General features: G+C 46.3%; 1 protein-coding gene across 1 annotated transcript in view; it reads right to left on the bottom strand.

Moving 5' to 3' along the window:
• LOC135214371 (MAP/microtubule affinity-regulating kinase 3-like) overlaps nt 1-24,329 on the bottom strand; it is a 94,956-nt gene that overhangs the window by 28,687 nt on the left and 41,940 nt on the right. The window contains exon 2 of the mRNA XM_064248605.1: nt 5,635-5,768. Within this exon, the coding sequence (XP_064104675.1) occupies nt 5,635-5,768 (134 nt within the window). The remainder of the gene's footprint in view (nt 1-5,634; nt 5,769-24,329) is intronic.

Here is a 24,329-nt window from a genome sequence, read left to right as displayed (position 1 = left end):
ACATCTAGGTTCCAGTTAGGTGGAACCGGTTCCTTAGACTTCGTAGTCTCAAAGGATCTTATGAGATCGTGGAGATCCTTGTTATCTGCCAGATCTAATCCTCTATTCCTGAAGACTGCCGAAAGCATACTTCTGTATCCCTTTATTGTGGATACAGATAGATGAGATTCTTCTCTAAGGAACAGCAGGAAATCAGCAATTTCCGTTACAGAGGTAGTGGAGGAGGACAACTTCTTAGATTTGCACCACCTTCTAAAAACCTCCCACTTGGACTGATATACTTGTCTAGTGGAGGTTCTGTGGGCTCTAGCGATCGCGCTTGCAACTTTACGAGAAAACCCTCTCGCTCTTACGAGTCTTTCGATAGTCGAAAAGCAGTCAGAGCGAGTGTGGTTGTTTGAGAAGATCCATCCTTCTTGGGAGGGATCTGGGAAAATCTACCATCCACTCCACCACCTCCGTGAACCAGTCTTGTGCCGGCCAAAAGGGGGCTATCAATGTCATCCTCGTTCCCTTTGAAGCCACAAATTTTTTCAGAACTAGTCCCAGGATTTTGAAAGGAGGAAAAGCGTAGACGTCTACTTGAGACCAGTCTAGTAGGAAGGCTTCGACTATCAGAGCTCTGGGGTCTTCCACGACCGAGCAAAAGACTTCCAGCCTTTTGGAGAGGAACGTGGCGAAGAGATCCACATGAGGGGTCCCCCAAAGAGACCAGAGATCTTGACACACATCTTTGTGTAGGGTCCACTCTGTATGAAGGACCTGGTTCCTCCTGCTGAGCCTGTCCGCCCTTACATTCCTTTCTCCCTGAATGAACCTTGTAAGCAGGGAGATGTTCCTCTGGGACGTCCAAAGCAGAAGATCTCTTGCAAGTTCGTAGAGGAACAAGGAGTGAGTCCCTCCTTGTTTCCGAATGTAGGCAAGTGCTGTGGTGTTGTCCACATTTACTTGAATTACTCTGTTTGACACAAGAGGTTCTAGGCTCTTCAGAGCCAGGTGTACGGCGAAGAGCTCTTTGCAGTTTATGTGCCAAGACACCTGCGCTGCTTCCCAGGTGCCTGACACTTCCTTCGGGCCTAATGTTGCTCCCCAACCTTTCTCCGAAGCGTCAGAGTACAACACTAGGCTTGGGTTCTGGATTTTCAGGGAGATTCCCTTGTTCTCCTTCAGAGGGGGCAACCACCATTCCAAGTGCGGTCTCATCTCCACTGGAATGGGAAAGGCGTCTGAAAGATGTCCGGTCTTCCAACTCCAAGACCTCTTGAGGAAGAATTGAAGTGGACGTAAATGAAGTCTTCCTAGTGGGAAGAACTGTTCGAGCGAGGAAAGGGTCCCTAGAAGGCTCAGCCATTCCCTCGCCGAAGTCTGTTCCTTCCCTAAGAAGAGAGAGACTTTCTGCAAGCCTTTTGCGATTCTCTCTTGCGAAGGAAATACTCGAAAACCCCGAGAATCCATCTGAATCAATCCCCAGATAGACTAAGTTCTGTCTGGGAGTCAGCTGTGACTTCTCGAGGTTTACGAGTAATCCCAACGATCTGATCAGGTTTAGTGTCAACGTAAGGTCTTCCAAACACTGTCTCTCTGATCTGGCCCTGATGAGCCAGTCGTCCAGATACAGAGAGATATTTACACCTTTGAGGTGAAGAAACTTCGCCACATTCTTCATCAGGCTTGTGAAGACCTGAGGAGCTGTGGAAAGGCCGAAACACAAGGCTCTGAACTGAAAGATCCTTCCCCCCGTCATGAAACGGAGGTACTTCTTCGATGAAGGGTGGATCGGGACGTGAAAATAGGCATCCTGGAGATCCAGAGACACCGTCCAATCTCCTTGGCGCATAGCCGCAAGGACTGAGGCCGAAGTCTCCATAGAGAACTTCTCCTTCTGAACAAATTTGCTCAGAGCGCTGACGTCTAGTACCGGTCTCCAGCCCCCCGAGGCCTTCGCAACCAGAAAAAGGCGATTGTAAAACCCCGGGGAGTTTTGATCCAGTACTAGTTCTATCGCTCTCTTGTCCCACATCTGATCCACCATCAGTCGAAGAGTATCCCTCAGCACAGGATCCTTGTACTTGGCTGACAGTTCCCACAGAGTTGAAGTCAGGGGAGGACTGTCCAGGAAAGGGATAAGATATCCTTTCCTTATCACAGACATTGATGAGGCGTCTGTGTTGATACGTGCCCAGGACTCCACAAATCCCAGGAGCCTGGCACCTACTGGTGTTTGGAGGAGAGAAGCATCACTTTCCCTTCTTAAAGGGACAGAAGGCAGACCTACCTCTCTTCTCAGGAGCCTTCCTTCTTGAGGGTGCTCTGGAGGTAGGGCCACCTCGAGAGGGCTGAACCGACGTACTCGGTCCTTTCTTATCCACCGCAGGTTTCTTCTTCCTTGATGACTGGGTAAGAAGGTCTTGAGTCGCCTTCTCAGTTAATGAACGAGAAATGTCTTTCACTAACTGAGAAGGAAACAAAAAGTCCGATAATGGAGAGTCCAATAGTGCTGCCCTTTGAGAGTGGGAGACTGCTTTAGTCAAAAAAGCACTGGAGACTGTCCTCTTCTTAAGAAGTCCCGCTCCAAATAAAGAGGAGATCTCAAACGAGTCATCCTGTACCGCCTTGTCAATACATGACAGAATACACAGGAGAACTTCTGGGTCGAGTCCTTCTGAATCATGGGCCTTCTTGGACATCACCCCAAGGGACCAATCTAAGAAGTTGAAAACTTCTAATACATGGAAGAGTCCCTTGAGGAGATGATCCAGTTCTGAAATGCCCCAAGTCACACGGGCAGAGTTCAATCCTTGCCTTCGTGACGCATCGACTCAAGTCGAAAAGTCCGCTTCCGCCGAAGACGGAAGAGAAATACCCATATTCTCTCCCGTCTGATACCAAATGCCCCGTTTACCAGCGAGTCTCGCTGGGGGCATGCAGAAGACCGTTCTGACCAACTCCTTCTTCGAATCCATCCACAAATTCAAAGACTGAAGAGCCCTCTTCATAGAAATGGTGGGCTTCATTCTTAGAAAAGATGAAGACTTCTTCGCCTTTGCGCTCGAGAACAGAGAGCGCGGAGGAGGAGGAGCGGCAGGGGTTAAAGCGTCTCCGTATTCTTCAAGAAGCAGGGCTGTCAAGACTTTGTAGCTTGATAGTCCTTCTCTTCCACGATACTCGTCTTCCGAGTTTTCCTCCAACTCGGGGTCTAGAGGAGACTCCGTAGACAAATCAGGACGTCTTTCCTCTGGGGGAGACAAACTCCTGATAGGAGAGGGACTAAGGGAATGATAATCCCTCCTTTTCAAAGTTTGAGCTTTGTGAGACGCTTCCCTCTTGGTTGGCGCCAAAAGCCTAGGCTTCTCCCCATAAACAGATGACGTCTTGCGCTTGGATGACGCCTCTCGTCCGCCGAGCGTCCTGGCTGACGCCTCGCGCTTGGCTGATTCCTGACGTCTGGATGACGCCTCGCGCCTGGCGCTTATATGACGCTCTGTATGACGCCTCGCGCCTGTAAGACGCCTCACGTCTATCTGGCGTCACGTCTGAAAAATGGCTCTCTCGAACTCGATCTAGAGAGCAAAACTTCTTCAGCATGTTTGGAAGACGAAGCTTCATGTCTGAAAGACGCCTCGCGTTTGGCAGGAGAGAGAGGACGAGACTTTTTGATCGGAAGAGAAACGTCCTTCTTACGAGGAGGATCTCTCGCCAAAACTCCCACCAATGAGGCTAGCTGTTCTTGTACAGCAAGGAGAATTTTCCTTGAAGCTTCTCCCACGTCATCTTCAATCGGGGGAGAAGTCGAAGGCAAGCGGTCCGCTACGTCCATGTAGGGAGACGTTGACGCAACCTTCGCCTTTTTGATAGAAGAGGGAGCTTCATCTGAGAAGCGCTCCGGGCTTGAATTCAAATCAGGTTCTCTTAAATGCCGTTTCAGTGGCCTAGAAAGGTCCGAATCCTTCCACCCTCGTTTAGGTGAAGGAGAGGGAGAGGAAGAGAAACACTCTCGCAGGACGCTTTTTCTATAGCGGCCCTGAGCAGCCTGAAGCGAAACAGAGCCTGCTGAAGGGACGTCTGACCGTTGGGGATTCCCCACGACCTCCTTAAGGCTTTCGACTTTCCTTCTCCTCTGGGCATGGGAGCTTGGAAGAGGTTTAGGCCTGGGAGCGTCGCAGGGACGATCAAACGCCTCCTCCACAACACTGGGAGCACTCACTTCACTGAACATTTCACTTTTACTATCCTTACCTTGTAAGACCGCCATTTTGGACTTCATCTTATGGATAGTAGCCTTCAGATCGGCGATTTCAGAGGCCGATTCTGAAAGTAAAGCTTGTGAAGTCGACATAGAGGGAGAATCAAAATCATCAAGGTTAGATATAGGGTCAATAATAGGCTCAATAGGCCTTGTACTCACACTCTTCAAACGTCTAACCCTATCCCTCTCTAACTTCCTCAAATAAGAAGTTAGAGTCTTCCATTCTTCTGCATTTAATCCCTCACATTCATGACAGGTATTAGTAGAAGAACATTCAAACCCCCTACATTTACGACATACAGTGTGAGGATCAACCGAAGCCTTCGGTATCCTCACCCTACAGCCTACATTCACACACATTCTCACACTCACATTTGAGTCAGACATACTGAGAAAAATAAAAAAGGAAGTCCAAATTCAGTCCACAGTAGTGAATGCCAAAAACCACGATCCAGATACGTCACCAAAAAGCCGAGAAACGATGATCAAAAGGTTGAAATAAGAATCTAAGTCAGGAGGTAATAACAACAATGTTGATACCACCGGCGACAGAGAAAATATGATAGAAAACGGGAATGGTTCCTAGTCCTGCCGCCCAGGGCAGGCCGGTAGATCACCTGACCTACCTGTAGCGAGTGGCGCGAAATTTGAATTTCTGTCGGGGACGACGGAGTCTTAGCTAAGTATATATCTGACAGGTAAGTTGATTGTATGAAACTTCAAAGTTAAAATATGTTTTCAGCTACCGCAGGGAATACTCCTATATAAATTAAGAGGGTTTGCATTCTCGAAGGAACAACATATTTTGTTCTGTATTAAAAGCTAAGTACGCACACTAAACATCTGTTAAATGAGCATTGGGTTCTTCACTATACGTCATCATAGTGAGGCACCGCAGAGTGAAAAGCAGAAGCAAAAACTAAGCAATAAGCTATCACATGAAAATTCATGGCTAGTGTTAAAGAATGTTGTCGATTAACAGTGAGGTAAATTCAGTTATAAAGCAGTGCAATCTTCTGCTACTTCTTCTGCATATGGATTCCTGAATTCTAGAACACTAACCTTCCATGATACATACAGCAAGTCCTCGCTAAAGTACCTGCCATCGATGTTCTATCAATATAAAACACAGCTTCTATCATAAGGTGATAGTGATAGTAGGTGCCTAATTATATAAAAAAAAGTTTCTATCATCTAGACATACTTCTAGAACAAAATACAACTGTCATGGTCAATCTTATTAAAGAGAGCTGAAATTTTTCCTGTTCCAAATCTCTGACCTGAAATTTTTACGATCATTTATATGTTTCATACATACAAACTGAACATTTTACTTCCTTTGTTGATGCAGTAAAATTCTCACACAACCAAAGGCAAATAATACTTACCTTTTCCTAGAGACTCTGGACCATGGCCGTCGACTAGATTCGGCAGCTGGTGCAGAGACAAAGGAGATGATTGAAAGGCCACTTAAAACAGAGAAGCGATGAGTCAGGTTTGTGGCTACATCTACCAAGCTGAACTGTTTTAGAAAAAGAAACAATATTTCTATGTTAGGTGAGGAATTTTGCAACTGTTTGTTCACCCTAGCTGAAATATATGAATTAAGTCATGACAAGAAACATTTTAAAAAATAATTATAAAGATAACATCCTAAAGATTACCAAGCAAGAGTTTTGTCCTGTGGTGATCATTTTTAAGTTCATTATAAGGTCTACATCTATGCTAAGAATGGGGCATGAACTGTATCCTATAACCCCATCTCATGCATAATCATAATTTCTTGTCAATATGCATTAGTACTTAAAAGATCATTAAACTTACGCAAGGCAACATGCCCTACATAAAATGTAAGCTGAAAGAACTGGTATTGAAGTTAAAATTACCTACTAGTCTTTCAATTTAGTAAATGCCAGGTCGAACTGAAGAGACTACTACCGCAGCCTGACTCTCGCCAGTCTATGACCAAAATATTTATCACCTTTCGTTCTTGTCTTTGTTTAGTTTTATAACTTTTGTTCATGTTTAGGGTATTTACCATATTCTGTTTATGATTTTACATTCATCCTGAAGGGGTTGGTGCTAGGCTAAGCATAACACCCATTCAGCACATAAAATAGTAGGGTATACTATAATAGAGCGGCGCTGTAGTGGCCACCTCTCCCAGAACATGGCCACCTTCCCTAAAATGTACTTGAAATTGCTGCTACAAGCATCAGTCAAGAATTGTGGCCCATCCAGGCAGCATAATGTGACCTCTATACTCCTCTCGGAGTAGGGTAAACAACCGATTGGACTGGCCAACTCACTGACTACCACATTTGTGGCCACCCTCCGAAAAAGTACTTTAACACGTCCTGACACCGGAGATGGTCATCAGTCATGAGTTGTTGGTGGTGATAGCAGGAGCTCAAGACCTCTACTCTCCTTTCGAAGTAAGTATTTTCTCCAAAGTTTGAAATTAAGGCTATATTTTAAGATTTAAACAGAGGGTAATGAAAAGGGGGGCCAACGCAGTGCACACTACCCCCCTGATGCTTTCGAAATTTTTACTTACAATTCAAAATGTTTAGAAGATTGACGCCATCTCGATGTTTGCGGAGTCACTTGTGTCAACAAACTTCCCATTTCCTGTGCTAAATCCGCACACCACTTGTACCCACAATCGTAAACACGACTTCCAACCACTACTTATCCAAGGGAACTAGGGCATTCTTTGCACTCTTCAATTGTTTATCAGTGTTGTCAATTGGTATGTGTTTACCCTCCAAACTGGGTATAAGCCTTACAAAAAACCAGGAAAATAAGTGAAATTAGCGTATCTATTTGTAGTATATATATACATATTACAGCAATTTTATCATTACTGCATTACTATGACAACTAGAATTCATAGAAACAGTTTGTAAATGCATTGGCGTATGTGTGAAGCTTCACTAGATTGGCAACGAGTCATTTTTTTCATCGCGTTGTCTGCTCGTAAGTACATCAGAAATATTTGTAATTTTTCGGGGTTAATTTGGTTGCAAAAAAGGGATAATAGGCATGAATTAAATAAACATTTTCAAGTAAAAATGATGATTGTTATGTTACAATAAAGTTTCATACATACTTACCTGGCAGATATATACATAGCTAAGACTCCGTCGTCCCCGACAGAAATTCAAAATTTCGCGCCACTCGCTACAGGTAGGTCAGGTGATCTACCGGCCTGCCCTGGGTGGCAGGACTAGGAAACCATCCCCGTTTTCTATCATATTTTTCTCTCTTTCCACCTGTCTCCTGCGGGGAGGCTGGGTGGGCCTTTAATTGTATATATCTGCCAGGTAAGTATGTATGAAACTTTATTGTAACATAACAATATCATTTTCATTACAATCAAACTTACCTGTCAGATATATACATAGCTGATTGGCACCCTTCGGTGGAGGGTAAGAGGACAGCTTCTATATGGAATAGACAGGTAAACAACATATGTTGTAGGTATAAATAAAACCTTGGTTCCTACCTGATAGGTGGTAGACTTCGTGGGTGTTTGCCCAGTAGTCTGCATCACCTCAAGAAACTTTAGCGAGATATATGATCTATGGCCAAGAGTTCTTGTGGGTCTGCCGATGGGGTCTTACCCACTTACTCGGCAGAGCCTAAAAGGACTTTGTCAATGGGTGCTGATCCACTTATATGACAATACACCTTATGAAGGAGCACACAACAATCCCGACCACCTGATCCTAACCATACGTTAGAACTACAGATTGTTAAGAGTTATCCCCGAACTCGTCACAACAATCGTAACTCAAAAATCACTACGCACACATACATAATTTTCAAAAATTATACTCAACTAATTGGATATGACAAGAATTTTACTGAACAACATAGACGGCGCCCGTGCTAGCCTAAGTCCTCTATTGTTAGAAGAGACTCGACCATATCCAAAAAGAAGAAAAGTATAAACATTTAAGGATTGGTGTCTGCTCCCGTACCCAGAATCGTATCCGCTGATACGAAAGGACCTAGAGAAAAAAACACTTCTCATATGTCACGCACGCACCGTCTTTCAAGTAATGAGATGCAAATACTGAGTTGCATCTCCAAAATGTCGTATCTATTATGTTTTTAACGACATAATTCTTAAGAAACAAGAGAGACGTCGCTATAGCTCTAACTTCATGAGACTTCTATTCTCAACAGTTGTAACTGTTCGTCAGGACAGGCCTTATGAGTGTCTGTAATGACGTTTCTTATTACACGAATGCCAGACGCATTCTTGGACATCAGTCTTGTGGGGTCTTTTACCGCGCACCAAAGACCTTGTCTAGAGCCTCCCATCGATGCTTTCTCTGAAGGTAGAACTTCAGAGCTCTAACAGGGCAGAGAGACCTCTCTGTTTCTCTGCCTACGAGACTTGACATGCCTTTGACTTCGAATGACTTAGGCCAGGGATTCGTAGGATTCTCGTTTTCCGCTAAAACAGGGTCTGAAACGAGCAAATCGCTGAGTCTCCCTTGAATGCTACTTCATCCTGCAGAGCATGCAATTCCCAATTCTCTTTGCCGTAGCTAAAGATAATAGGAATAGGCATTTTCGGGTAATGTCTCTAAACGATGCCCGATGAGGAGGTTCGAATCTTTCCGATGACAGATACTTTAGAACTACGTCCTAGGTTCCAGTTCGGAGGTACTGGTTCCTTATACTTTGAAGTCTCAAAAGACCTTATGAGATCGTGGAGATCTTCATTATCTTGCCCGATCTAATCCTCTGTTCCTGAATACAGCCGAGAGCATACTTCTATATCCCTCATTGTGGATACGGCTAGATGAGATTTTCCTCTCAGGAATAGCCGGAAATCCGCAAATTTCCGCTATAGAGGTAGTGGAGGAGGACAACTTCTTGGAATCTACACCTCCTTCTAAATACCTTCCACTTCGACTGGTATACTTTCGTAGTGGAGGTTCTGCGTTCTCTCGCGATCGCGCTTGCTACTTCGCGAGAAAAGCCTCTCGCTCTGACAAGTCTTTCGATAGTCGAAAGGCAGTCAGAGCGAGAGCGGAGAGGTTTGATGGTTGTATGAGAAGATCCGTCCTTCCGAGTAGGGATCTTGGAAAGTCTACGCTTCACTCTACCACCTCCTTGAACCATTCCTGGGCCGGCCAAAAGGTGGCTATTAACGTCATCCTCGTCTCCTTTGACGCCACAAACTTTTCATTACTAACCCCCGGATTTTGAATGGGGGAGAAGCATAAACGTCTCTCGAGGACCAATTAGCAGGAAGGAAGGCATCTACCATAAGTGCTTCTGGGATCTTCCACGGAACGAGCAAAACAACTGTGAGCCTTTTTTGAAATAAATGTTGCGAAGAACTCCACCTGAGGAGTTCCCCACAGAGACCAGAGATCGAGACACACTTCCTCGTGTAAAGTCCATTCTGTATGAAGGACCTGGTTTCCTCCTGCTGAGCCTGTCTGCCCTCACATTCCTTTCTCCCTGTAAGAAACCTTGTCATCAGGAGATGTTACTGTGATACGTCCAAAGTAATAGGTCTCTCGTGAGCTCGTAAAGGAAACGAGGAGTGCGTCCCTCCCTGTTTCCGAATGTAGGCAAGAGGGGTGGTGTTGGGCGTCAACTCGTCCCCGTACTCCTCAAGAAGAAGGTTAGTCAATCCCTTCTAGTTAGACAAACCTTCTCTTCCACTATATTCGTTATCCGAGTTTTCCTCTAACTCGGGATCTAAAAGCGTCTCCGCTCTCCTTTCCGAACATTCTTCTTGCGGAAACAAACTCCTAACAGGAGAGGGGCTAAGGGAATGATAATCCTTCCTCTTTCCCGCTCTAATATTCTTGGAAGGCGTCATAAGCTTCGGCTTCTCTAGAATTTTATTTAAGACTCTTCATGCTTACATGGACGCTTCCCGTTTGCCAAGCGTCATGGATGACGTCTTTTGCTGACGTCTCGATGACGCTTCGCGCTTGGAAGATGCTCAGCTCTCCAAAGGCGTCCTCCTTGGCGTCATAATATTGGACGGAGCGTCATGTCTATGCTCCGTTTCCAATGACGCTTCGCTTCTAAAAGACGTCTTACTTCTCTCTGGCGTTACGAAACTCTCGTAAGCACCTGTTCTCTCTCTCGCACTAGACGCTTCTGTAAGACGTTTAGCCGTTTCCCGTCTGTATGACGCTTGTCGTTGAACAGGTAAGAGAGGACGAGACTTCTTAATTGGAAGCGACACGTCCTTCCGACGTTGCGTTCGAGATGACAGTTGCTCTTGAACTGCTATAATGATTCTCTTGACGCTTCTCCACGTCCAGTGCATGACGTCTTTCGTCATCACTCGGTGGGGAAAAAAGGATAGGGTACTTCCGCGTACACTTCAGGTGACGCTGACGCCCCCTTCGCTTTCTTGCTAGAAGACGGAGAGTCATCTGAGAAACTCTCCGGACTAGAATCCCTGTCAGGCGTCATATGGCGCTTCAGCGGTTTGTTCGACAAGTTCGATTCCCTCCACCCTCGTTTAGGTGAGGGAGAGGGAGAGGACGAGAAACACTCGCGAAGGACAGCTTTCTATAGTGCCCTTGAGCCGCCTGCAACGAAGCAGAGCTAGCTTAAGGAACGTCTGACTGTGGGGATTCCCCACAACCTCCTTAAGGGCTTTCGACTTTCCTTCTCCTCTGTCGTTCGTGAGCTTGGAAGAGGTTCTAGGCTTGGGGAGTGTCGCAGGAGCCTGGCACCTACTGGTGCTTGGAGGAGAAATGTTTCATTTTCCCTTTTTAAAGGGACGAAAGGCGGACCTACCTCTCTCTCTGGAGCCTTCCTTCTTGCGGGAGGTCTGGAGATCGGACCACCTCGAAAGGGCTGCGTAGAAGTGCTAGGTCCTTTCTTGTCCGATACTAAAGCAGGTTTCTTCTTCCTAGCTGACTGCGTCAGAAGATCCTGCGTCGCCTTCTCAGTTAAAGAGTGAGCCACGTCCTTCACTAACTTAGAAGGGAACAAATAGTTCGAAAGAGGTGCATATAGTAGAGCTGCCCTCTGCGCATGCGAGACTGCCTTTGTTAAGAAGGCGCCCTACACTGTCCTTTTCTTCAAAAGACCTGCTCCAAATAATGCAGAGACTTCCAAAGATTCCATCTGTACTGCTTTGTCGATGCACGACAAAATGCATAACAGGGCTTCAGGTTCGATTCCCTGCGAATCTGAGCTTTCTTGGACATCACCCCAAGGGACCAATCCAAGAAGTTGAAGACTTCCAATACATGGAAAAGTCCCTGAGGAGATGATCTAGTTCCGAAATACTCCAAGTAATGCGGGCAGAATTAAGACTAGGACGCCTTGAAGCGTCAACTAACGTCGAAAAGTCTGCCTCTGTAGTAGAAGGGAGAGCGATACCCATATCCTCCCCCGTCTTGTACCATATGCCTCTTTTCCCAGCTAACCTTGCTGGAGGCATGCAAAATACTGTCCTGGTTAAGTCTTCCTTCGACTTCATCCAGGCGTTCTAAGGCGTGTAAAGCCCACCGCTTCATCGAGATGGTGGGCTTCATCTTCAGAAAAGACGAAGTCTTCTTCACCTTCGCACTCGAAAAGAGCGAGCGCGGAGAAGGAGGAGCAGCCAGCCGGAGTCAACTCGTCTCCGTATTCCTCCAGAAGCAGGGTAGTCAACACCTTATAGTGGACAAGCCCTCTCTTCCAAGATCGTCATCATCCGAGTTCGTTCGAACTCGTGATAATCCTGTTTCTGTTCTCCTTTCAGAACTTTCCTCTTCTGGGGGGAGACAAAACTCCTGATCGGAGAGGGCTAAGGGAATGAAAGTCTTTCCTTTTTCCCGTTCTGATCGACTTGGAAGGCGTCACAACCTGCGGTTTCTCTCGCGCTTTAGAAGACGTCATGTATGACGCTTCCCGCTCTCCGAGCGTCATGTATGACGTCTCTTGTTGACGTTTAGATGACGCTTCGTTGGAAGACGCTTCGCTTTCTAAGGGCTTCTTACTCGGCGTCACAATCTTGGACGGAGCGTCACGTCTAAGCTCCTCTTGATTTGACGCTTCACTTCTACAAGACGACTTCCGAGCAGGTGCGAGAGGACGAGACTTCTTAATAGGAAGCGTCACGTCCTTCCGACGGGGCGCTAAAACTCCAACAAGAGATGACAGTTTGTTCCTGCACCGCCATAATGATCTTCCTTGACGCTTCTCCTACGTCTAGTGCCTGACGGCTTTCGTCATCACTCGGGGAAGAAGCATGATGGGGTACTTCCTCGTAAGCGTCAGTGACGTTGACGGCCACCTTCGCCTTCTTAATAGCCGACGGGGCGTCATCCGAGAAGCGCTCCGGGCTAGAATCAATGTCTTGCTTCATATGACGCTTCAGCGGTCTCGATAAGTTCGACTCCTTCCACCCTCGTTAGGTGAGGGAGAGGGAGAGGACGAGAAACACTCGCGAAGGACGCTTTTTCTATAGCGCCCTTGAGCTGGCTGCCATGAAGCAAAGCTAGCTGAAGGGACGTCTGACCGTTGGGGATTCCCTCCGACCTCCTTAAGGCTTTCGACTTTCCTTCTCCTCTGGGCATGTGAGCTTGGAAGAGGTCTAGGCCTGGGAGCGCCGCAGGGACGATCAAACGCCCCCTCCACAACACTGATAGGGCTCACTTCACTAAAATTTTCACTATCACTAGCCTTACCTTTCGAGTCCGCCATCTTGGACTTCATGTCTCGAATCATCGCTTTCAGATTGGCGATTCCGATGCCGAATCGAAAAAAAGACACTCGAGAATGAGATTTATAGGGAGAATCTACAGTAGTAGGGTTAGAATTATTATTGAAAGGCCTCAATAGGCCTTGAATTCACACCTTTCAGCCTTCTAACTCTATCCCTCTCTAACTTCTTCAAATAAGAAGTCAAAGTCTTCCATTCTTCTGCATTCAAACTCTCGCATTCCTTACAAGTGTTAATAGCAGAAACACTGCACCCCCCTACATTTTACGGCATACAGTGTGAGGATCAACCGAAGCTTTCGGTATCCTCACCTGCAGCCTACATTCACACACATTCTCCACACTCACATTAGAATCAGACATACTGAGAAAAATCCAAAAGAGTTATTCCAAAACAGTCCACAGTAGCGAATGCCAAAACACGATCCAAAATACGTCACCAAAAGTCGAAAACGCTGATCAAAGTGTTGAAAAATGAATCCAAGTCAGGAGGTAATAACAACAATGTTGATACCACCGGCGACAGAGAAAATATGATAGAAAACGGGGATGGTGGTTCCTAGTCCTGCCACCCAGGGCAGGCCGGTAGATCACCTGACCTACCTGTAGCGAGTGGCTTGCGAAAATTTGAATTTCTGTCGGGGACGACGGAGTCTTAGCTAGTATATATCTGACAGGTAAGTTGATTGTATGAAAATGTAAAGTTAAACTAAATAATGAGTAAAGTAAACAATTAAGGGAATAAAGCTTTGCACCTCATAAACAGTGTAGTCGTCTGCAGCTCGTAACTGTGTTACCACAACGTGGTTCAAGTGCAATTTGGAGTGAATTAAGACCAAAATGTGTATAATTACAATCAAATAAGCATTGTGGAGTGTAGTAAGGATAAAACCACATATATATAGCTTTATCCCGCCGATTCATCGCGCGCACGGCAGAAATTCAAAATTCGCGGCTATCGCTGATAGACGGTCAGGTGATCATACCTGTGCTGCCTCTATCCAGGTATACTTGGAACCATTCCCATTTGTCCTTAGAAATTCCATGCCCCTGTTCTCAGAGGGGAGGAGGGAGGGACCTTTTATATATATGTAACTACCAGGTAAGTATATTTAAAAACTTATTTTAAAATGAAAATACTATTTTTAAATATCTAACTTCCCTGGTAGTTACATATATATTAGGGCTTGTGCCTTGTATGATAAGGCGCCCTATGAGGTAATGTTAGACTAGCGATAATCTATACGCTAAGTCGGTTGGTATTGCACTTCCATCTTCAATGGAGTGTCTGGGGTTTTGTAGATCACTTACGAAGTCGGTATTATCTTTACGACGATGTGTTAAACTCATGGTTCGGTGAGGTTCTTGTAGAAAACACAAGGTATAAAAATAGTATATTCTTCTGAAGTTTTACATGATGAAGATCAGGTATGATCGTACAAGTCTTCTATGACGATAGCTTGATCGCTTCTGCCAATGATGATGGCTAATCCTATTCCTCTACATGATAAAGCTTAGGTAAAGAGGTACAGGTCTTCTAATGACGATAGCTAACTTTGTTCTGCCTGTCTACCATCTCTGTTACAAGTAGTTCGAACATATGAACATACTATCAGATGACATAGTTTCATACGAACACACAATCGAATGAGACACGCTACAGATCACGTAGGCCGTTTGAATAATAGGTCGGGGTAGTTGTCTCAAGCAGGGAGCTTGGACTAATGTTTATAAACAATTGAATGACTACAGGTGACGGCATGTTATCTTAGCTTACATACTTATTGTATACGTCATCTTTAGCGTCTCTAGTCTGATCACATTCCTGCAAGCAATCTGGTTGACCTCTTTAGTTTTAGACTTTTATATATATGGATTAACATTCCATATTTTTATTATGTAAACACTTACATATATACTATAGCTGATTGACACCTTTGGTGGTGGGTTAGAGAACCGTAACACCGTTGGGAATTCGTAAAATTATTAATCGCTACAAATTAGCTGTACCAATAATCTGGTTCTTACCTGATAAGGAAGCTGGCTTCAAAGTTTTCCTGCCTCATTAGCCTGCATTCCTTGAGAGACCCAGCGATACACCCAGGGGGCTGTAGAAAGTCTCTGTGGAGCTGTCACACGGTCCTCGACCTTAACATGACAAGACCACCACTCTTGCTATCCTGGCAAAGCCATGGACAATGAGCTGACCACGTGACCCACTAACACACTAAAAACACACTCCATAAAACCTAACTTAGACTTGCATCCCAGACTGTGGAAGGTTGCAACAACCTTCACAGACAACCTGTGATATCAAGTTCAAGAAAAAGCAAGGGTATAATTAAGGTTATAGGTTAGAGGCAGCAGTACCTTCTCCAACTACGGCGCCGGAGGCAACGTACGAACTCAGGGAGCAACAATCTTCATATTGGGTCTGTACCTCTTTGAGGTAACAATCTGCAAAGATAGACTTGCTTCGCCAGAATGTCGCTTCCAAAATCGCTTTCATAGACTTGTTGTGTCTATACGCCATCGAAGTCGCCACAGCTCTTATTTCGTGCGCCTTGACTTTGAGGATTGGGAAGCTTTTCTCATCACAGTTCTGGTGAGCTTCCCTTATCATATCCTTGATAAAGAACGCCAGTGCGTTCTTCGACAAAGGTAGCGAAGGCTTCTTAACCGAGCACTAGAGGTTGTCTGCCTGTCCTCTTAAGTTTTTGGTTCTCTGCAGATAATATTTTAGGGCCCTCACTGGACGAAGGCCTCTCTCCTTTTCCTGTCCTACTAAATGAGATAACCCTGGTATGGTAAAGGATCTAGGCCATGGCTGCGAAAGATTCTCATTCTTGGCGAGAAAACCTAGTTGCAGCAAGCAGACTGCATTCTCCCCATTGAAGCCTACATTCTTGCTAAAGGCTTGCAACTCTCCTATCCTCTTGGCTGTTGCCAACGCAACCAGGAATAGGGTCTTCTTGGTGAGGTCCTTCCACGAAGCCTTCTCGAGAGGTTCGAACCTGCTCGAGGTTAGAAACGTCAGGACAACATCCAAATTCCAAGAGGGGGTTGGATTGTCCTTTATCTTAACTGTCTCAAAGGACCTTATGAGGTCCGAAAGATCCTTGTTTCCCGACACATCAATATCTCTATGACGGAAGACGGATGCTAGCATACTGCGGTATCCCTTGATGGTTGATACTACTAGTTTCTGTTGGTTTCGTAAATATCACAGAAAATCTGCAGTTGAATTAGAGAGGTACTGGAAGAGGAAATGTTGCTAATTCTGCACCATTCCCTGAACACATCCCACTTAGACTGGTACAACTTGATCGTGGACGTCCTCCTCGCTCTTGCGATTGCTCTTGCAGCTTCTCTCAAAAAGCCCTTCACTCTTGCCAGTTTTTCAATAGTCGAAAGGCAGTTAGATTGAGAGCGAGGAGATTTTGATGGTATCTCTCTACTGTTTATGTGGCTGTCTGAGTAGATCGCTCCGACAAGGTAACGATCTGGGGGTGTCTACCAGCCACTCCATCACTTCTGTGATCCAGGGTCTCATGGGCCAAAACGGAGCTATCAGGATCATGCGGGCGTTGGTCGACTCCCTGAACTTCTTCAAGACTCTGTCTAGGATCTTGAATGGGGGGAAGGCGTACGTGTTTAGTCCTTCCCAAACAATGAGAAAGGCGTCACTGCCACTGCTTCCTGGTCTGGGACTGGCGAGCAGTAAACAAGTAACCTCTTTGTTCTCTGTGTCGCAAAGAGGTCTATTGACGGTTCTTCCCACAGATTCCAAAGCCTGCTGCACACCTCGTGATGTAGGGTCCATTCTGTCGTGAGAACCTGTCTTCCTCTGCTGAGAAGATCCGCTCTGATGTTCCTCTCTCCCTCTATGAAGCGAGTTATCAGAGTAATGTTGTTCTCTTTTGCCCACAACAGGAGATCTTTTGCTGCCTCGTAAAGGGAATCCGAACGAGTGCCTCCTTGTTTCCTGATGTAGGGCAACGCTGTGGTGTTGTCTGCGTTGACCTGTACTATCTTGTTTTGGACTTCCTCCTGGAAGTGTAAAAGCGCTAGATGAATGGCCACCAGCTCCTTCACATTTATGTGCCATTTTTTCTGATGGTCTTCCCATAGACCCGAGATCTCATCCTTCCCCAGTGTTGCACCCCATCCCACGTCCGATGCGTCTGAATACTAGGTCGGGGTTCTTCTGTTGAAGTTCGAAGCCTTCTTGTAGTTTGTTGGGGTCATCCCACCAACTCAAATGATTCCTGATTCCCCGAGGGATCGGAATCCATGTCTCGAGGTCTTGGTCTCTTGTCCAGTATCTTGACAGATGAAACTGGAGTGGACGTAGATGTAGTCTTCCCAGGGAGATGAATTGCTCGATCGAGGAGAGGGTCCCCAGCAGACTCATCCATTCCCTCGCCGAGCAGATCCATCTCCCTAGGAAGAGCTTCACCTTTCTTAAGCATTCTAGAATACAATTCGGGGCTGGAAAAGCCAGAAAAACCACTGACTGAATCCTCATCCCCAGGTAGATGATGTCTTGTGAAGGCATCAGCTGTGATTTGGCTAGGTTTACTAAAAGTCCCAGCTGTTGCGTTACCTTCATTGTTACTTGTAGATCCTCCACACACTTTTCTTGCGACTTGGCTCTGATTATCCAGTCATCCAGGTACATAGATATTCGTACCCCTTCCAGATGTAACCAAAGGGCCACGTTCAAAACCACTCGAGTGAAAACGTAAGGAGCCGTGTTTAGTCCAAAACAAAGTGCTCTGAACTGAAAAGTTGTTGCCTGATGAACAAACCTCAGATATTTCCTGTAGTTCGGGTGAATTGGGACGTGAAAATAAGCGTCCTGCAGGTCTATCGACACCATCCAGTCTCCTTGTCTGGTGCCTGCTAGGACTGAAGCAGATGTCTCCATAGCAAACTTGACTTTGCTCACGAACTTGTTCAGTGGACTTACGTCCAGCACGGGTCTCCAACCCCCCGAGTTCTTGGGTACCAGAAATAGTCTGTTGTAAAGTCCCTCCGAAGAGGGGTCCCCTACTACTTCTATTGCTGCTTTTGACAGCATCTGGTTGACTTGTTCTTGAAGAGCTGCTGCTTTGCTCACCGAGTAAGTGGCTGTCAACTCTAACGGTTCTGACGAAGAGGGGGCTTCCTTAGGAAGGGGATCTTGTATCCTTCCTTCAGAACTTCGACTGTCCAATCGTCCGCTCCCCTTCGGCTCCACTCTCACCAGTAGTGGGATAACCTGGCTCCCACTTGTGTCTGGAGGTTGTCGAGTTCATTTTTTGGTTTTCGGTTGCAGTTTGGTGTTTTTTTGAGGTTGTCTTCCTGCAGCCGTCCTCTGGCTTCCTCTCAAAAGGGCTCTCCCACGAAAGGGCTGACACGTAGGAGGAGCCTCCTTCTCCTTTCTGGCTAAAAAGTTAGTCGGAAGAACTTTCCTCACATTTCTAGTAATTAAATCTTGCGTCGCTTGTTGCGCAAGAGCAGCCGACAAGTCCTTCACTAGCTCTGAAGGGAAGAGCTGTTTGGTTAAAGGAGGATATAAAAGCTCTGACTTCTGCGCAAGAGTCACTCCTGACGACAGGAAAAAACATAGCATAGCCCTCTTCTTAATGATACCTGCTGTAAAAAGGGCTGTGAGTTCGACCGTCCCGTCCCTCACAGCTTTATCGAGACAGGCAATAAGGTGCATCTGCGTCTCATTCTTGTCGTCCATCACATCAGCGAGGGCTCCGAGAGTCCAGTCCATCAAGCTGAAGACTTCAATAGTCCTGAAGACGCCTTTCAGCAAGTGGTCTATCTTCGAAGTGGACCACATCACTTTAGCCTTAATCCTGGCCGTTCTACGCGATGCGTCTACGAGTCTGGAGAAGTCCCCTTGGGAGGAGGCAGGAACTCCCAAGCCGAGAGCCTCCCCAGTCTCGTACCACACGCTAGATCGAGAAGCCAATCTCGTAGGGGGGAAGGAAAAGGTTGTCCTACCCTGTTCCTTCTTCTTCACAATCCACTCGTTTAAGGTCGAAAAAGCCCTCTTAACCGATCTGGCCAAAACTGTCTTCTTGAAGGAGGAAGACTTCTGGGGTCGACCCTTCAAAAACTGCGAGGGCGGGCTCCGAGGTACCGCCTCCTGGAAATCTGTAGGATACAAGTCCGCCAAACCCCAAGTAATCTCTTGAGATCCGCTTCATGCAGAGTTTCTTGCGTCTCGTCCTCCGAGATCTCTTCCAACGGATTGATGTTATCTGAAGTCGAACGAGCGGGGGAATCACCGGCGTCGTCCTGTTTTCGTGTGTCATGCATGCGTCCAGCACGCTGCGAGGGAGCGTCACAATCCTTGACGCTTCCCATCATGCGTCCAGCTTGCTGCGAGGGAGCGTCTACGAGCGCTGCAACTTGCAGCGAGTCCGCGTCTAGCTGACTGCAAGCATCTCGCTGTTCAAACTCCGGTCGTATCCTCTTCCTGGGTCTGTTAGACGTCCTTGGATTCCTTCTTGTGTGTTTCTTCTCTCAGTCCTTGCGACTTGAAAACGTCAAACAGAGACGTAATGGACTGTTGAAGTCCCGATAAGAACGCTGCTTGCGGTGCCTCTTGCTGCTGGGGAACAAATGGAGATGGTACTGCACGTACGTCTACCGCTTCGGAGACTCTAGCAGGGGTCTTCTGGCGAAGAGGTGGTGACGCCCCTGCGACACCCCCCAATCCGGGGGAGGGGGAGAAGCGTGAACCGACGTAATAAGTACGCATTCTTCCGAAGAGCTGTGCGTCCTACGCCTCTATTTAGGCGCGGATGTGTCGTCCTCCTCCAACAAGAATCTCTCCGGAGAGCTCCAATTACTACACGAGGGTTGCTGGAACGAAACAGGGGACCTGCGTCTCTTGAGAGGTCTCGACACTTGAGGTTGTCGCCAACCACGTCTGGGTCTTGCGTCTTCTGATGATGACGAACACTTCCTCATCTCGCCTTTCCTGCGGCGAGGGGGAGCGTCCTGGGATGCGTCAACAGGATCACTCGAGGGGACGTCCGCTCGCTGTTCAACATCTCTCACCTCCCTTAGCCTGCCGACGTTTCTTCTCCCAGGGGTTGGGGAGCATGGAAGAGGTCTACGGCTAGGAGCATGACAGACACAAACGGACGCACCCTCCACTGCACTATCACTGTCACCGAACTTGTGTTGCAAACCACGCACTGCCCCCCACATCACTTCCTTATCCGAAGTAAGGGATTGCACTTTCACATCCAAGGCAGATATAGCAGCCATAATATCTTTCATAGTTGGCTCTCTTACCTCCGACTCCGTAGGATACTACTACCTTAGGGTTAGGATCAGGAATATTAGTCTTAGACGAGTTAGAAAGGGCTTAACTATCAGAGGATCTAGATGAAAGAACACTCGAAGATCTAGCTCTCCTAATTCTGTCCTTTTCCAATCGTCTCACATAACGATCATATTCTCTCCACTCTCTCTCCGACAAACTATCACACTAATTACATCTACTGTCAAATGTACATACATACCCTCTGCAATGCTTACATACCGTGTGGGGATCAAGAGCAGTATTTGGAAGCCGGGTCTTGCACCCCTTCACACACATTCTAACAATAGTCAGCCATCTTGAAAAAATCAGAAAACCAGTTAAATAGTCCAAGTCGGAAATCAACGAAGTCTATCTAATCCGTGAAAAAAGCAAAGGAAAATCCAAAATCAGCGAAAGCCATCAATGAAAAACCAAGCAAAGGGTACTTCACCAATTTGTAGTTGAGCAAACCCAAACAAAGAAGAGCGAATTTCCAACGTGCTGCTCGAACGACGGCAGGGAATTTCTGAGGACAAATGGGAATGGTTCCAAGTACCTGGATACAGGGAGCACAGGTATGATCACCTGACCATCTATCGGCAATAGCCGCGAATTTTGAATTTCTGCCATGCGCGCGACGAATCAGCGGGATAAAGCTATATATATATGTAACTACCAGGGAAGTTAGATATTTAAAAATGATATTGTTATGATACAATCAAGTTTGTTCATACTTACCTGGCAGATATATATATAGCTGTATTCTCCGAAGTCCGACAGAATTTCAAAACTTACGACACACGTAGTGGGAGGCCAGGTAGTTAGTACCCATTCCCGCCGCTGGGAGGCGAGTATCAGGAACCATTCCCATTTTCTATTCAGATTTTCTAGTGCCACTGTCTCCTGAGGGGAGGTGGGTGGGCACTTTGATTATATATATCTGCCAGGTAAGTATGAACAAACTTTATTGTATCATAACATGATATTGTTAGAATACAATAAAGTTTTGTACATACTTACCCGGCAGATATATACTTAGCTTATGTCTCTGACGTCCGACAGAAATTCGAATTTCGCGGCACACGCTGCAGGTAGGTCAGGTGATCTACCCCCCTGCCGCTGGGTGGCAGGAATAGGAACCATTCCCGTTCTAGAACCAGATTTTCTCTTCCACCTGTCTCCTGAGGGGAGGCTGGGTGGGCCATTCATCGTATATATCTGCCGGGTAAGTATGTACAAAACTTTATTGTATTCTAACAATATCATTTTTGTACATGCAACTTCCCCGGCAGATATATACTTAGCTGATTGACACCCTTGGTGGTGGGTAAGAGACAACTATTTACTGAATAGACAGGTAAACAACATACGTTGTAGGTAATAAATAAATAAAACCTTGGTTCCTACTTGTTCAGGCGGAAGATTCCATGGCTAATGCCTAGGAATCTGCTTCGCCTCAAGAGCCTCAGCGAGGATGTGACCTATGGCTAAGAGTTCTTGTGGGTCTGTCGATGGGGTCTTATCCATTTACTCGACAGAGCCTCTTACATGACAATATGCCTATGCCTAGTGGCATAATTAAGGAGCACAACACCGATCCCGATCACCTGATCCTAACACGAGGGTTAGTGTCTTTGAAGGCGCCTTGCGCCAAGAAAAATGTTCTAGAACGCGGCTCGCGCTCAGTTGTTAGAACGCGGCTCGCGTTTGGTTGTAGGAACGCGGCTCGCTCTAGTCTGTTTTCTGGAACGCGGCTCGCTGCTGGCTGTTGGAACGTGGCTCACGCTAGCTTGCTGGAACGCAGCTTCCTAAGTTCCTGGCTGGCTCTTGCTCAGTGTTCTCTTAGTTTTCAGAGAACGCGCTAGATCATCAAAAACATATACATTCTTCGTCTTTTCGGATGTAAGATGAAGAGAACCGCACTTTTTTAGGATCCGCCTTTTCAATGGTATCCTTGGCAGTCTGGGACGCTCTACAGAACCTGCCGAGGGGACGCCTGACCGGTGGGGATTCTCTGAAACCTCCTTACGGCTTTTGACATTCCTTCTCCCCTGGGCTTGGGAGCTTGAAAGAGGTCTAGACCTGGGAGCGAGACAGAGCCGATCAGACGCACCCTCCACTGCAATGGGGAACACTAGTAATCACTTCTTACCTTTTAATAGCTCGCATTTTGAGCCACAATCCTTGTCTTCAAATTGCAATTATGAATTTGAAGTTTCTGCGAAGTAAGAAGGTGATGAGGATGCAACACTAATAGTACTGTTAATACTCTAATTGCTCGTTAGCATGAGTTTCCAAAAAACTTTTAAAAGAAACGTATCTAGTTACATGCTTTACTGACTCCCTAAAGTAGGAAGTCAGTATATTTCCTCAATCAATTCTAACACTTATTACACGTATTAATGAATAAATATTAATTTTTATGCATTCAACTTACCTGTCAGATATATACTTAGCTATAGACTCCGTCGTCCCCGATAGAAATTCGAATTTCGCGGCACACTCTACAGGTAGGTCAGGTGATCTACCGCCCCGCCGCTGGTGGCAGGGAATAGGAATCATTCCCGTTTTCTAAGACAGATTTTCTCTATCGGCCGTGACAGCAACATTGTTGTTGTTACTCCTGATTTGATTTTCGTATTTTTCATCGCTATTGATCTTCTAAGCCGGTTATTTGGTGACGTATTGGATCTTTGGTTTGGCATACTCTTTCGTGGACTGTTTTTTGGACTTGGTTTTGGATATTTCTCATGATGTCGGATTCTAGCTTTACGGTTAGAAGACAGTGTGTAAATGAGGGATGCATGGTGAGGATACCGAAAGCTTCGGTAGACCCTCACACAGTTTGTAAGGGGTGTAGAAGGAATGAATGTTCAATTTCTAACACCTGTGATGAATGTGTAAATATGAATGAGGAAGAATGGAAGAATTTAAATTCATATTTAAGGAAATTAGATATGGATAGGGCTAGGAAGGCTTCCTCCAGAAGCGTAAGGTAGGTGGGTTTTTTTTTTCTCGCTCTAACGAGCCTATTAAATTAACACCTAACCTAAACCTCTATCTGCTTCCTCTAGTACTAAGACTGCAAATCCGGCAACGGAAATTGCAGATCTTAAAGCTGCGCTACAAAGGATGGAACGTCAAATGCTGACGTTGAAAGGTAAGCACAGTGATAGTGAATTAAGTGTCCCTAGTGCAGTGGAGGGTGCGTCTGATCGGCTCTGTCTCGCTCCCAGGCCTAGACCTCTTCCAAGCTCACAGGCCCAGAGGAGAAGGAATGTCGAAAGCCTTACGGAGGTTACGGAGAATCCCCACCGATCAGGCGTCCCCTCGGCAGATTCTGTGACGACCCGAACTGCCAAGGATCGCTATCGAAAAAGCATCCTAAAGAAGTGTTTTTCTTCGTCAGATTCTTCACCGAATGTAAGGGGATGGAGTTCTGATGAACTGTCACGCCCCTTAAGAGAAGTTGGAAAGGCTCCTACTTTGGATTCAAGCCCTGAGCTTTTCTCCGATCTATCACCTTGTGAGAAGAAGAGAAGGAGATTGGTTCCTAAACGGAAATCGGAGTTTCCTTCCGCTTCGAGACATGCCTCACCTGAATCAGGGAAGGAAAAAGAGAGTGCGGCTGCAAAAATTATCCTAAATGTGCAGGAGCAACTTTCAGCCTTAGTAGGAGTTTTTACTAAGGAAACTCCCAGGAGAAAGGACTCTTTTCTTCCTATAATAGGAAGACGAAGGGAAAGAAAGAAGAAACGGAAGTTTCGGCTTATACTCGGAGGAGTATGAAGAAGCGCAAAAAACGCCAACTGGCGCAATGCGCCAGATGCGCAGATGATGTTTGAGACTCCATACGAGTCAGAAGAGCCAGAAGCGACCAATATGCGCCAGAAGAGCCGCCGCCATGGCGAAATTGCTGCGAAAGCGCCAGAGGCGCCAGAATGAGTTTATGAGACCTTCCATACGAGTCAGAAGAGCCAGAACGCGCCAATATGCGCCAGAAGAGCCAGCCTGGCGAAATGCAGCGCCAGAAGCGCCACCCTGCCGAAATGCGCCATA

This window comes from Macrobrachium nipponense, chromosome 45 (genome assembly GCF_015104395.2).
Source record: "Macrobrachium nipponense isolate FS-2020 chromosome 45, ASM1510439v2, whole genome shotgun sequence".
In the NCBI taxonomy this organism is placed as follows: Eukaryota; Metazoa; Arthropoda; class Malacostraca; order Decapoda; family Palaemonidae; genus Macrobrachium; species Macrobrachium nipponense.
Note: the sequence above shows the minus strand (reverse complement) of the source record. Positions and strands in the feature narration are given on the sequence as shown.